Raw genomic sequence first — 14,686 nt, forward strand, 5'->3', positions numbered from 1 at the left:
GAGCTTGAAGAGGTTTCCGGCACAACTTCTTTGAGACCTTGCATTTTGACTTAAAAGTTTATGCAGAGTTTGGACCTCGTGGCATAGTTCAGGAGCAGTTACTGCGCTTGGGACTTCACACACAGGATTCATCTAAACCCCACACCAACCTCATAGGGTAAGGAATCTGCAGTCATTATCCCCATTTTCCATGATCAAAACTAAACTGCCTGGTATGTCCAAATATATCTTAATAAAAGTATGTTTAAAATGATTTCAATATTAAATTGCTTAATTTTCCCCCAACAAATATTTGAGTGAAAGGAACATCCCAGAAAGATGGCCATGTTTAATCTATGATATCCTATACTTTCTGGCTACTTTATACATATTCCTATTTGAAAAAACATGGTAACAAGCTATTCATAGGGCTGAAGACATCAGCACTGAGTAGCTAATATATTATTGTTACTGTTTTTAAGTGCTTAAATTTTAATTAAAAAACATAGCTATATGTTTCAATACTGTGGACAATAAAAGGAAAAAAAAAGAACAACTCTCATTATCTTATTGGCTATGGTTTTTGGAAAATTTTTGGAGGCCCTGGGAAATGGGAGAGAAAAGGAACAGGGATATTTTGGATGTAGAAAGATGATGGGCCTGATCTGCTGGGAGAGGGTGGGTTTGATGGGCTGCACAGTTGTTAGTCTGGATGCTGAAAGGAACAGTACTGCTGAAGGGACAAGTGGGCATCAGATGTGCTCCCAGCAGGAGGGGACAAGGGCAGAGGAGGCATGGGGGTGAGGTGTGGCAAAAACCTTGCCCACTTAGCAATTTTGCTTAGGTCATCCTGAATTTGTTCAGAGTATGGGACTGAGATGGTCCTGGATCCTGGGGGGCTAGGGATGTAGGCTCTTCTTTAGGCAATTGATTCTCCTTGCTCTCTTTTAACATTTTTATCATCTGCTATATTGGTCAGCTGGAGCTGCCATAATAACATATCATTGACTGGGTGGATTCAACAATAGAAATGTATTTTCTCACAGTTCTGGTCACTGGAAGTCTGAGTTCAGGGTGTCAGCATGGTGAAGTTCTGGTGAGATTCTCTTCCTGGCTTTTACCTGTTTGTTTGCTTTTAAGTAATTTCTACACCCAACTTTGTGCGCAAACTCACGACCTCAAGACTGAGAGTCACATGCTGTACTGACTGAGCCAGTCAGGTGTCCCTTTTCTTTACTTTTAGAGGGCCATCTACCTGTGTCCTCACATGACCTTCCCCCGAGGGAGAGAGGGAGAAAGTCCTCCAGTGTCTCTTCCTCCAAAGGCACTAATCTCATCATGGGGCCCCACCTTCATGACCTCATGTAAACCTAATTACCTTCCAAAGCCTCCATCTCACCCTGGGGGGTAGCGTCCCAACATATGAATTCTGGAGGGATGCAAACATTCAATCCATAGCATTTACTAATTATTTGCTTCATATTGGACTTGGGCTATTATTACTTCTCACATAGCCTCATTTCCTGTTCTCAGAGTTCTTAACTGACCTGGAGAATTTCTATACTTTAAAAGAAAAAAAAAAAAGAAAGAAAGAAAGAAAGAAAGAAAGAAAGAAAGAAAGAAAGAAATCATCTCAAGTGAAATAACAAAGAAGGGGTAACTAAAATAAGCCATGGAGCTCTGTAAATTATAGAGTTAAGGATAATATTGCTATTTGCTCAGCGTGGTATTTCCAGTGGCTTGCACAGTGTTTTGCACATAGTAGTACTTATGAAATAGTAGGAGAAAGAAGGAAGGGAAGGAAGGAAGGAAGGAAGGAAGGAAGGAAGGAAGGAAGGAAGGAGGAAAGAAAGAAAGAAAGAAAGAAAGAAAGAAAGAAAGAAAGAAAGAAAGAAAGAAAGAAGAGCTTGATCAATCTAGGTTCAGTCAGTGAGCAGAATTCACCTTGTATGGGTCAATAAAGAACCTCTAATGAAGGGACTACTTAAGAGGTGTGGGTAAGGTTATGGGAACAAATCAGGGCTGGTGAGCCATCTAGAGACTAGTTATGGTAGAAAGCCATGACCACCTTTAGGACTGAAGGAACAGGGGTGGAAATAGTATATCCCAAGTCCAGTGAAGTCTGAGTGGTGCTCAGAAGCTGTATTCATGGAAGAACAGAATTACAGCCGTGGCGTCAAAGCAGGGAGGGAGGAAAGAATTACCCCTATCTTTCTCCCCTCTCACTCTCTTTCCTCTTACAAGCACCCCCTCTTGGCTGGATCCCACTACAGATCAAGCCAGCCAGGGGGCTTGAGTGAGGCAGTCACTTGAGGTCAACTCCTGGGGCACAGAACAGGGCAAAGGAAGGAGGACAACTGACAGAGGCAATGGCAGAAGAACCAACCCACTGCTCCCTCAACAGTGCACAGTGAATTCAGTGTCCATTTCTGCTTACTTGTGTTCTGGTTACTTTAGAAATTACTTTGTTCTCTTTACTAACGTAACAATTGGTATCGCCATGGGAGCTCATCCTTGTCTTTCAGGGAACTGGAAGCAACATTTCCTGAGGAGAGAACCAGGGCATCTGGGTTTACTCCTTCTCTATTAGATAAAAGCTGGGAGTCTCTTGGCCTCTAGGGTGTGATACATGGCCCATCTGTTCCTTAGGCTTCTGCCTGATTGATATACTCTCTATATCATTAGGGCTGAAGTAGAGTTCTAGTCATTGAATTAAAATATCTATAGCTCCAAGTGAAAGTGGTCTAATAACATGATTTCGAGCAATTTCTTGCCTGAACCATGCCTCAGCTTCCCCAGCCATAGAAATGGTTTAAAAAGTTAATGTGAAAATGAATTAGAGAGTCCTTGCTGATACAGTATGTTCTTTCACCACCCCATATGTAACTATGTTGACACTCAGACAGAAATACTGCTGAACAAAACATTTATATTATGCAAAAAGACACAGCAAAGCTGCCCATGGACACCCTACAAAGAAGGAAATTCTCTGAGAACTTAGAATTAAAAAAGAAAGAAAGAAAGAAAGAAACAGCAACCTAACCTTCTCTAAAACAACAAACAATCTGGCACAAATGGAGCTTGAACCTCCTGGGGTGCAAATTTCTAAAGGCACGACCTTTGGAAATTAAGTATTTCCTACCATGCTTCTTGTCTGTTTTTTGGGACATCCAATAGGAACTACACGGCAGCCAGTCTGGGGCTCTTTGGGAACAAGACAGGTGCCACAGGGAGTCTTGGTGTGTGAGGCTTGTACAAACAGAATGTCCACGGAGCAGCATCTGTATGAGAGTGTAACTCCACACTAATTTGTTAATCCACTCACCAGCATCTGTTTACTGAAAGGACACTTGCTGAACCAGTTGTGTTGAGATCCCGGGACAAGTTTGTATATTGTAGTTTATCCATTCTGTTCCTTCCTGATGTTTTGAGCAGCTTGTAGGTATCACTTTTTGTCCTGAACTCCATTTTTCCCCATTGCTCCATTTTTCCCCATTGCCCCTCAGGTACGTCATCCTGAATGTAACATGGGAGAAGGATGAGGTTTCTGGAGCAGCTGTTGTTAAAGAGTGCCCAACGTGAAAACAACCCTGCTGACCTGCTGTCAGGGAACGGGGTTGGGTGACCCATGGTTTGTGCGTTAAGCATAATAGATTTGAACTGATACATTGACATTCTTTCAAGGTACCTATAAACTCCACTGAAAGACTTTTGTAAGACAATTGGCCAAGGCACCGCTGGCTAACACTGGAACAGATCAGAAGTTGGGCTTCTTAAAACACTCTTTTCATGAAGGTATAAACATTTTATTTTGAAATGTCTGCAATGTTTCTGCTCAAAAGATATAGCACCTCTTCTCCCTTGCTTTTTTTTTTTTAAAAGGGGTTTCCAGTTTTTAATCATTAATATTTATACTCTTGGGGTACCTGGGTGGCTCAGTTGGTTGAGCATCTGACTCTTGGTTTCAGCTCAGGTCATGATCTTATGGTTTGTGGATTGGAGCCCCATGTCGGCTGAACACTGACAGTGGGGAGCCTGCTTGGGACCTCCTGTCTCTCCCTCTCTTTCTGCCCCTCCCCCACCAGTGTGCACTCTCTGTCCTCTGTCTCTCTCAAAATAAATACATAAATTTAAAAAAATACTATCTACATTTCCAACAGAGTTTATGTCTATGGTTTGTGAATTTTGAGGGGTAACTTTTAAACCTTTCTTTCTAGCCCCCCTAGCTGCCCTTTGCTCACATTTAAAAGAACCTTCCAAAAATTAGTTAAGTAATATCAAACCTATGCTGAATTTACCATGTACAATATTGAAATTCCCTAACTTTTTATGTTGTTATATCAAATGCTTCTAAGTCCTGGTTTGCAAAATTGGTTTGCTTAAATCCACTAGGATGCATAAATATGTTTTTACATTATCCTGTGTTTGAGTCTAATTTACTGAAAGAGCAAACAGTCACTAGTGGAAACCCAGCCAGAAGCATCATCCAACGGTTCAGTCCCTCATCTGTGAAATACTAGGGCTACACCATGTGATCTGCTAGACACCTTTTGGCCATAATGTTCTGTGATTTTAATTTGGAGCTCTAATTTTCTCTCCTTATTAAAAATATTAAAATATGTGAGCAAATGATGGAAGAGAGGGAGCATGTCAGCTAACTCCCATGGGATTATCATGTGCTGTTGTATATGAAAGGACTTTTAATCCAATAAAAAGGCATAGCCAACCCCTCAACCACTGAAAAGATGCATTTGGAGCTTAAGGTAACTTGGCCTTATCTTCCATGAGGTATCAAACCACATAAAATCTGGCAAAAAATGGATGGAGGCAGACTGGCATGACTACAGATGGCAGAAATGGGAATCATGGAGGAAAGAGTATATAAGGGAAACCCGCAGGAAACTTTTTGATCGGCTTCTGCTCCCATTTATTTGCTGGTCACCAAAAATCATAATACTTGTTATGTTATAGTTATGCCTTTTGTTTTTCCTAGGGCCTTATGCCACATACTGCTGTGGTCAAAAGTTGCTTGACATGTGGGTTGGGTGAACAACTTTGCCAAGATGGCCCAGTGGCTGCCCCATAGTGGGTAAAGGGGATGGGGAAGAGAATTGACAAAGGGAAAGATAGAAATTGTAGGGAAACTGAATCAGGGCTGATTGCAGCCAGAGAGAGGGGCTGGGAGCAAAGCCACAATGCACGAGGGAACTTGCAAGGAGACAGCAGTATGATTTGAAGCAGGTCAGAAGGTGACTGGGTCAGGCAGCAAAGAAGTACATTAAGCGACCAGACAAATCAGTTGGAAAAATGCATGAAAGTGGGGAGCAGCTGCTTAGGGGGGTTTTCATCCATGTAGATAAAAAAAAAAAAAAAGGCCCAGGGAAGCTGAGTCGATAGAGATGCTAAGAAACCTGGCAAATAAGGCTTTGGAGACAAGAGTTTTAGTCTCAGTTGGGATTCAAGTTTGGAATGAATAAGGAAGGACTGAGTGACCCAATCATTAGTGCTGACAGGATGGCCCAGGTGAAGGAAACATAGATTACGGAGATCAGGAATTTACCTAATCTAAGCATGACTTGGACTTTGAGGGGGTGCAGAGTTGAAAAACAATTGGTAAGATATTTAAGGGAAAGATCCCAAGCACAGGAATTTGGACGAAATACACCCCAAATGCTCGGAAGTGTTTCCTGTGCCTGGTTCTCTGTCAGGTCATATGCTTTTGAAAGCATGGTTTATCCAAATTGTGGCAAAACTTGCTGATCCCAGCCAGGCCCCGGCCTCCTAAGAGCACATGTACAGATTACAGCAAAAGCCTCTCTCTCTATAAATGATGGCTGGTCATCGTCACCGGATACTGATTTACAACACATGAGGTCCAGGCCAGGAGAGACGCCAGACCCATTTCTCTGCTTTGGGACAGGCACTAATTATTTAAAATGTCAGATGTGGAGCGTTTTGGGGGTAAAGAGTGTGCAGAGGCAGATAGCTCAGGCCCTGGGAAAGAGAGAGAGACCCTGAGTGGTTTCACTTTCTTAAAGGGGCCTGAGACCAGAAGAGGCTTGGACCCTGTGTTCAGAATACCCAGCTCCACCACATGGCTGGGCTTTTCCAGCAGGACTTGCTGAACACCTACTTCTCCTCTGTGATGGTTGACTTTACGTGTCAACTAGACTGGGCTAAGGTATGCCCAGGTAGCTGGTAAAACATTATTCCTGGGTGTGTCTGTGAGGGTTTTTTCAAGAGATTACCGTTTGAATCAGTAGGCTAAGTAAAGATCACCCTCACAAATGAGGGTGGACATTATCTAATTGTTGAGGGCCTGATTAGAACAAAGTAGAAGAAGAGCAAATTCACCCTCTCCGATTAAACTGGGACATCCGTCTTCTCTCACCCTCAGACACAGGTCCTATGGTTCTTAGCATTTTGGGCTTGGGCTGAAATACACCACTGGCTTTCCTGGTTTTCCGTCTTGCAAAGACCAGCTCGTGGGACTTCTTAGCCTCCATAAACATGTGAACCAATTCCTGTAGTAAGTCTCCTCTTGTAAATATTTATATATATCATATTGATTCTGTTTCTCTGGAGAACCCTGTCTCATAGATCCTCTCTGTGTCGCATAAGGGATCCTATCAGAGGAGCCAGTCTTAGGGAACACATAACCAACGCTCAGCTCCTAAAGCTAAGTGTGCTTCATTTTATGAGAAGCTGAAACATATTTACAGTCAGATCCCCAGGCCTCTCTTAAAACACCCAGAGAAGTTCTTTCACTGCATCTTAAGTTCTAAGGCAGTGGTGCTCAAACATTTTGGAATCAGGACTCCTTTATCCTCTTAGAAGTTATCGAGGGCCCCAAAGAAGACACAGGTTACGCCTATTGATGTTTATTATATTATGCATCAAAACTGCAGACTTTAGAAAATACTTATTAATTAACATATAATCACAATGATAAACTCAATAAAAGGTAACACATATTTATGAAAAATAACTACATTTTTCAAAACCAAATTTCAGTGAGAAGAGTAGCATTGTTTTCTGTTTCTGCAAATCTCTACAGTGTCTGGTTTGGTAGAGAAGAGCTGGATTCTCATCTCTGCTTCTGCTTTCAATCTGTTGTGATATGTTGCTTTGGTAAAAGACGTACATGAAGAAAAACAAGCTTCATACTGATATGTAGTTGGAGGAAGGGAGGAGTATTTTTTAAAGATTTATTTATTTATTTATTTATTTATTTATTTATTTATTTATTTTTATTTATTTAGAGAGATAGAGAGCATGAGCAGGGGAGGGACAGAGAGAGAGGGAGAGAGAGAATCTCAAGCAGACTCCTCCTCACTGTCAGTGCAGAGACTGATGCGGGGCTTGATCTCACAAACTGTGAAATCATGACCTGAGCCGAAATCAAGAGTGGGATGCTTAACCCACTGAGTCATCCAGGTACCCCAGAAGGGAGGAGTATTTTAGTAACCTTTTCAGATAATTATGGACATTCTTCTTTGACATTACATCGAAACTTGGTGAGTGGTAATTTCTTAAAGATTACTTACATGTGGTTTCTGGAACCGTTATCAATGAACTTTTTATACTTTTACACTAAAATCCATTGGTCTACTTTGTACTTTGAATGGCTATTTACATTATGATTTTGTATCATCATGTATTGGTCATTTGGGAAACATTGGTTCACTGATTTATGCAGTTCCTCCAAAATGTTTACACAATATAAAAAAGTCATATTCATTAATGTCACCATGGATCTCATCAGAGAAGTCTGTATTAGGAAGCTGTTAAACTCACAGTGATGGACACAAGTTATCTAAAATTTTAATTTTCTAATTTTTTTTTAACGTTTATTTATTTTTGAGACAGAGAGAGACAGCATGAATGGGGGAGGGTCAGAGAGAGGGAGACACAGAATCTGAAACAGGCTTCAGGCTCTGAGCTGTCAGCACAGAGCCCGACGTGGGGCTGAACTCACGGACCGTGAGATCATGACCTGAGCCGAAGTTGGCCGCTTAACCGACCGAGCCACCCAGGCACCCCTAAAATTATAATTTTCACTTATAAGTACAGATATTATCATTGCCAAAAAATACCATGCATTGTGTTCCTTGAAGTTTCAGGTTCATTTAATTCAGTTTTTGAGAAATATCCAACTCTGCATAACCACAGTTTGTCTTTCAGTCATTCTTTACTATTATTATCATTATTTTACTTATTTATTTATTTATTTATTATTATTATTTTTAGAGAGAGACAGACAGAGAGCACACAAGCAGGGGAAAGGCACAGAGGGAGAGAGAGAAAAAAAACCCTAAGCAGGTTCCATGCTCAGCACAGAGCATGAGGCAGGGCTTGATCCCACAACACTGGGATCGTGACCTGAGCCAAAATCAAGAGTCTGACGCTCAACCAACTGAGCCACCCAGGAGCCCCTTATCAGTATTCCACGAAAAAAGCAGCAATATCAAACCATCCCACAAATGATTTTCCTGGAGACACTGATGTACTGCAGTATGCAGCCGAGGAACTTTACACGTATCTACTATTTTGTCACAAAGACTATTTAAAGGGTCGATATTTAACACAATTAGTAAATTTTACTGTTCCATCAAGGACACTTTTAAATGAATCTTCCTCCCCCGCCCAAGCCCCCCACTCCCCAAGTGCACAGTGGTGAAGAAGAGAATGACTACTAACACATTTTGGTGCCGTTGCCTTGATTCGAGCTGCTAGGGTCCTGGCACTTTATTCCCATTGCTTTGGCATCATCAGTGTAAATATGAACACAGATAAAAGGGCAAATAACATCTTGGTATTATTATGAAAATAGTTTTGACCTCAAGGACCCCTCTAGAGACCACACACCATTCCAGGGGAAGTGCTCCCTCTGTCTACCCACTTTAGCAATACTTGGGGCTAGGATAGAATTTACTCCTGGGAGAGTGAGCATTTATGAAACATCTTAGAATGCACAATTTTGAGAAAATCTATTCTAATCTCACATTTGAGAGGTGATGGAGATGGGGGTGGAGAGAGTACTATAATTATTAAGATAAAATATTCTTTAAAAGCTTGGACTGTGGGGGTGAAGCAAATAGAATATTCCAATGTAATGACTATGGTCAACAATAATCCAAGCTAATGGCTCATGAGTACGTGCATCCAAAAGGCACACATACATAAAATCATTTGTTCATTTGATTTTGAAATCTGTTGTAGCAATCTCCAGCTACTTATTATCCTAATATTTTAGGTTAGTCTACCATTAAACTTAGTTTGTGTTCTCTGCACATATTGCCGGTGAGATGCGGTGCCCTCGTAGAGTGCTTTGCAGCAGACAGATCCCAAGCTGAGATTTAAACAGAAATTGTTGTGCCCTTATCTCCATTTTCTATTGTTGTGTCCTACTTCAAATAATTTTTGGAAAGTAGTAGAGGTATGAATACAGTCAGTTAAAAATGCTTTGGGCTGTTGATAGAATACCTATATAATTAAAAGTTTACAGTGTTTGCCTGCATGCCTGTAAAAGGTTGCACGAAATGTGCTCTACTTTGAGGAAAGGCCTGAAGTATGTGTTCGATTATGGCGTACTGAGCATTGTAAAGACTCGTAACAATTCAGGAAAACAGTGGTGGTGCATAGATGCAGAGTTCTTACTTCCTTCATAGTGGTCCTTCATATCCTAGCCAAAAGTTCCGAGGGTGGAGTGGTGGAGTGTCGTGACAGTTCTGTTTACTCCGTGTTAGGTTTAAAGAGCCTGCATACTCTGGGCAATGAGTCTATTTGGAATGAACGGGCTCTGACTTATCATTCATATATTAATTTCGAGTCCAATGCTACTGACAATACTCAAGTCATGGCAAGCTGAGTTCTATCTGAGTTGGAAGATCGTTCCATTTCAAGTTGTAACGCAGGGAAACTCAGATCACCAGTTTACTTAAGTCAACACTCAGGGAAGAACTGGTTTAAGGATGATGCTCCATTTTAACCTTGACTGCTCTGTTTTGGTTTTAGATTGAATTCAAGCAGGTGTTTCAAAACCTGTTTCGGATAGCGTTACTTGTCACACACGGAAGCTAGATCTTTCCGGTAGTTGGCAAGGAGGGTTTCATCCTGAGATTTCATTATCAATGAAAAACATCTCATGGAAGATACAACACTCTGTAAGCTTCTGTAATAAAAGTATGCAATATAAAGGCTTATTGTTATTTTTAAGGAGAGCGTAGGGGTTTATCCACCGTGGCTGTTAACACCACTCAAGTTGTGAGAATTAAGCTAGAACCTCAAAGAGGCATTAGATATCCAAGTAAGCTTACAGAGTGTCATTTTAACGTTCTGTATCTTCACCATGCCTCCACCTTCTTTGATGAAAAAGTCTATTTTAAAATTGGTAAGAAAATATTTAACATAATAAGATGATGAGTCAGAGTTTTTAAAAAGCTAAAAAGGGAAGATGTAGTTAAATAATTCACCTTTTTATTTTTTAGCTACATCTGACTCATGACATATAATGTATTCTGCTAAGTTCAAAGTTTCCTCTTACAAAGAGAGTTTTATGAAACAACTCTTCTTCAGACCATTTTTACTTCAATTATAGTAGCAGGTTTTGGAGTTTAAATCATTAACAACCTCTGAGTGAACTTTTATCCAAATGACTGCAAGTCACAAAGAGAACAGTCCTCTTTCACCAAGTATCTTTTGTGCTAGAGTGAGACCCATCCTTTTCTGTTTTTCCTCTTTATGTCTCTCTTTGAAGAAAGATGTGTGATTTGTAAAGTAATGAAAGTACGTATCAGTTGATGAAAACTGCTATATTTGGGTTCATAATGCAAACTAGAATCGCTTCAGGGTAAGCTTCATATACCTGCATTACAGCAGCAGGAAAAAAAAAAAGTAAATTTCAGAAGTCAAGCTTGCTTTGTGCACTGTAGGAGTATCATGTAGCTGTTAAAACAACCATGGGGGTGACCGAATCTTATTTTTCCCCCTTTGTCAAGGGGATGTAATTCTCATGTAGGCAGCGTTTTTCAGTTTTAACTCCACTAAACACTCCCAAACTGGGCATTTATTCCATCAACCTCATTATCGATTTCACCATATGTTATCTTTTAATTTTTTTTAAATTATTTTTATTGGAATGTTTTTTGGAAGAATGTGTGGGAAACCGTAACCTCCACAAACTTAAGGTGATGGGGTGAGAAGAGTAATTCTTGCAGTGAAAAAGCCTGAAGAATTTTATACAGAACAAAATGTAGTTTAATAAACAAAAGAAAGTTAAGAGAAAAATCTATTTTCTTTTCTTAAAAAAAATCAGCAAGAATAATGAACTAATCGTTGTTTAAAGAGTGGGGAAAACTTTTTTCCCCCTAGATTTGGCGAATAGCGGGATAAATTCGAAGAACTCCATCCCACCCCCGCACGCGCGCCCCCCATTCTTTCCAGACCGAGCGGTTGCAAATCCCAGGCTGAGTCCGCCCTGGGAGCCTTAGGGCACCTTCCTCTTTGCTCTGCGTGTGTGTGTGTGTGTGTGTGTGTGTGTGTGTGTGTGTGTCTAGCTCTCGCTCTTTCCCTCAGTCTGTGCCTCTGTGTATGTGTGAGTGTGTGTGTGACAGAGAGAGAGAGAGAGAGCGCGAGAGGAGAGAGAGAGCGAGAAAGAGAGAGAGAGAGCAAGAGAGCGAGCTGTGAGCTGTGCTGCCGCCGCCGCTGCCCTTTGATCCCGACATTAGTGTTAGGGGCTCGGAGACACAGAGCGCGGCCATAGACACCGCCGCACCGGCACTCATTTATTTATACCTCCCATCACACACGCGAGCATAGGACACACACACACTCACACCTATTAGATCCGTTTCCATTGAAGAATATTACGCTCGGGGACAAGCCAGGTGCACGACCAAAAAATTAAAAAAAAAAAAAAAAGGAAAAAAAGAAAGGAAAGAAAAGAAGAGAACCCCTCATCTGGCTCCAGGAAACCAGCTTCAGCCCATTGCACACACCGGAGAGAAGGGGTTTCCCCCTGCCCGCCCGCCCGCCCCCCAACTACCTCCCCGCTCCTGCCAGTGTCTGCCTCTCTGCCCCCACGGGGGTTTATTTGATCTCACATTAACCAAGGAGGAGAATGTGAGAAAAGGGGGAAAATGCCCAGGAGGAAGCAGGAGCAGCCCAAGCGCCTTCCCTCACGTAAGTCATCCCTTCTCCACCTCCTCTCGTGCCATTTTCTCGCCCTCCCTCTCCTCTTTCCCCTCCGCAGCCTCCTCCGTTGTTTTCTGCATTAGTTTAGGGTTACAGAGGTGAAACTGACAAAGACACAGCCCGGGTTACTCCTCGTTTAGGTCTATGGTGAGGCAGCCATGTTGGTGATGATCAGCCCCGTGCCCTTTCTATTCTCTCTCTCTTTTTCTTTCTTTCTCTCACCCCCCCCCCCTCTTTTTTTCCTTGAGATCGGGCTTTTTTTCCTTTCCCCTCCCCCTCCCCCTCCTCACTCCGGGTTGCTGGGGGGAGGGGGCAAGAGACGGGAGGAGGGGAGTAGTGTGGATGCCGGGTTTTTTTCTTTTTTTTAATCGGGGGGGGGGGGTGGTGGGAGAGGTTGGAATCTTTAAAAAAAAAAATCCTTGTGGATCCCAGTGCCTGAGGGTGCGGGGGTCGGGGCGTGCGGAGGGCTGGGGGCCGTGACATGGCGTTTGGGGGTGTCGGGGCGAGGGCGCGCGGCCGCCCGCCGGCTACAGGATCCAGGGAGAGGTCCGTCTCCGGCTAAAGGTTGCGCCGGGGTTGGTCGGCCCCGGAGCCGCCGGCGGCAGCGGCGGCGGCGGCGGCAGGAGCAGGAGGAGGCGGAGGTGGAGGAGGCGGCGGCGGAGGAGGGGAGTCGGGGGCGGGCGAGGCGGGAGCGGCTGGGGAGGGTGTGGGGGCACCGCACACAAACACACCGGTACACACGCGCCGCCGGGCGGCTGCTCCCGCGGCGCCGGGGCGAGGGGGCGCGCCGGGGCGCGGGGGGCGCGGGGCGGCCGGGCGGGGGGCGAGGCCGGGCAGCGGCGGGCGGATGTGGGGTGCGGGAGCTGCGCCGAGGCGGAGGCAGGAGGCAGGGCGGCTCGCGGCGCGCGAGGTCCCTGCAGAGCCGAGGGGAGGGAGGAGCAGGGCTCCTGGCCGCAATAAAATGCGGGGTCAGTCGGAGCAGACGGAGCCAGGCGAGACTCGGGCTCTCAGACCCCCCTCCCCGGCGAGCCTGAGCAGAGTCCAGGACTAAAGTGCATCACAACCCTCCCCGGCTGCAGCCACACACACCAACTGGAGACACACACCCGCCGGCACGGCCCGGTCCCCTTCCCCTCCTCCACCCGCGCCCCCGGTCCCTCTCCGCCCTCCCTCCGGCTTTTCTTTGCTAGACTCTTAACTTTTCCCCCACTCCCTCTCCAGCTCCCGCCCCCCCCCCCCACCCCAATCTTTCTCCGCTTTGAGTGTTCCGAGATGCTGCTAAAGCTAAAAGTGAAGGAGAAAGAAGCAACTAAAAATATCCCCCGGGGCCGCCCGGCTCCTTGAATGCAGGGAGGAGGGGGCAGGGGAGAAGGCGTGGGGCGGGGTGACGGGGAGGAGGGGACGCCGGAGGCGCCGGAGGGAGGGGTCGGGGGAGACCGAGGGTCAATTTCTTCTCTCTCCCCCCGCACTGCTCCCCTCTCCCGGCGGTTTGGCGCTGCTTGGAGCCCGATCCTGCAAAACCCGGGCTGGGGGCGGGAGCGGAGCCGGAGCGCCCGCCCGCCTGGGTGTCAGGCCGACGTGGTCGGTCACCTGAAGTTCACGGAGGGTGGGGGAAGGGTTAAGGTTATGGTGTCTCGGGCTCGGGTTGTGTGTGAGCTTGTGCGTTTCCGCTGCAGACAGGCAGCTCAGCTCGATCGATCTCCCCCTCGCGAAATATCCGCGGCGGTGCCTGCCCGGGGGGACGGGCAGGGGGCGCGGGCTGCTCGGGCCGAGCGCCCCCGCCGCTCGGTGTCACCCGGGCCGCGGCCGGAGTGTCGAGCAAGGGCACTTGCAGGCAGCCCGCTCCGCAAACATTCCTCTTTCTTTCCCCTTCCCGGTACGCCGGAGTCGACGCACAGGGCTTGGGTTGTGCTTTTTTCCCCTTCCTTTAAAAAAAAAAAAAATGCCCCTGTGCAGTCCTTTCTTCGCCTGCCCGCTAGAGGTTCTGAGGATAATATCACATATGTAATATATATGCACATAAAATCACTCGCAGGCGGCTGCGTGTGTAGGGAAATTTTGCGCGAGGGAAGAGAAGGCGGCGGAGTCGGGGAGGGCGAGTTGGGAGGCTCCGCGCTGCGATTCACAGAAAACTCGCAGCAGTTGGTGGAAGAGTGTGTGCGTGCACATGGCCGGTCGGCCAGTTCCCAGCTCTTTTCGGGGGCGTGTGGCGGGGGAGGGAGAGGAGGCAGGAATCCTGGGTGGGGGGGGGGGGTCGGGGAGGCTTGCCCTGCTCGGACAAAATGGGCTTCAGTGTTCTCTGCGAACTTGCCCTTAGATGGCAACTTTGGGAGCTGATGAGCTTGTGTGCGAAAACCAGGACGGTGAGGTTATTTGGTCATTTTCCTTTCTTCTCTTCTTCCCCCTGCTTAAAAAAAAAAAAAAAATGTTGGCGGGGTTAGAGGGAGGGTAGGAGAGGAGAAGGGATTTATCTGTTTTCGGCTCTGACGGAGATGGAACGCCTTCCCTCCCG

The 14,686-nt window shown here is 45.3% G+C and overlaps 1 protein-coding gene across 10 annotated transcripts in view; it reads left to right on the forward strand.

Moving 5' to 3' along the window:
* The first annotated feature begins 11,586 nt into the window (after window positions 1-11,586).
* Window positions 11,587-14,686, forward strand: part of ZNF827 (zinc finger protein 827) — a 174,872-nt gene continuing 171,772 nt past the window's right edge. For all 10 annotated transcript variants that reach the window (XR_006295333.1, XR_006295337.1, XR_006295341.1 and 7 more), the window contains exon 1: window positions 11,587-12,162. Coding sequence is in view for 7 of the 10 variants with exons in the window: in XM_043567971.1 (XP_043423906.1) it covers window positions 12,120-12,162 (43 nt within the window). In the remaining 3 variants the exon portion in view is untranslated. The remainder of the gene's footprint in view (window positions 12,163-14,686) is intronic.

The sequence above is a fragment of the Prionailurus bengalensis genome, chromosome B1 (genome assembly GCF_016509475.1).
Source record: "Prionailurus bengalensis isolate Pbe53 chromosome B1, Fcat_Pben_1.1_paternal_pri, whole genome shotgun sequence".
Taxonomy (NCBI): domain Eukaryota; kingdom Metazoa; phylum Chordata; class Mammalia; order Carnivora; family Felidae; genus Prionailurus; species Prionailurus bengalensis.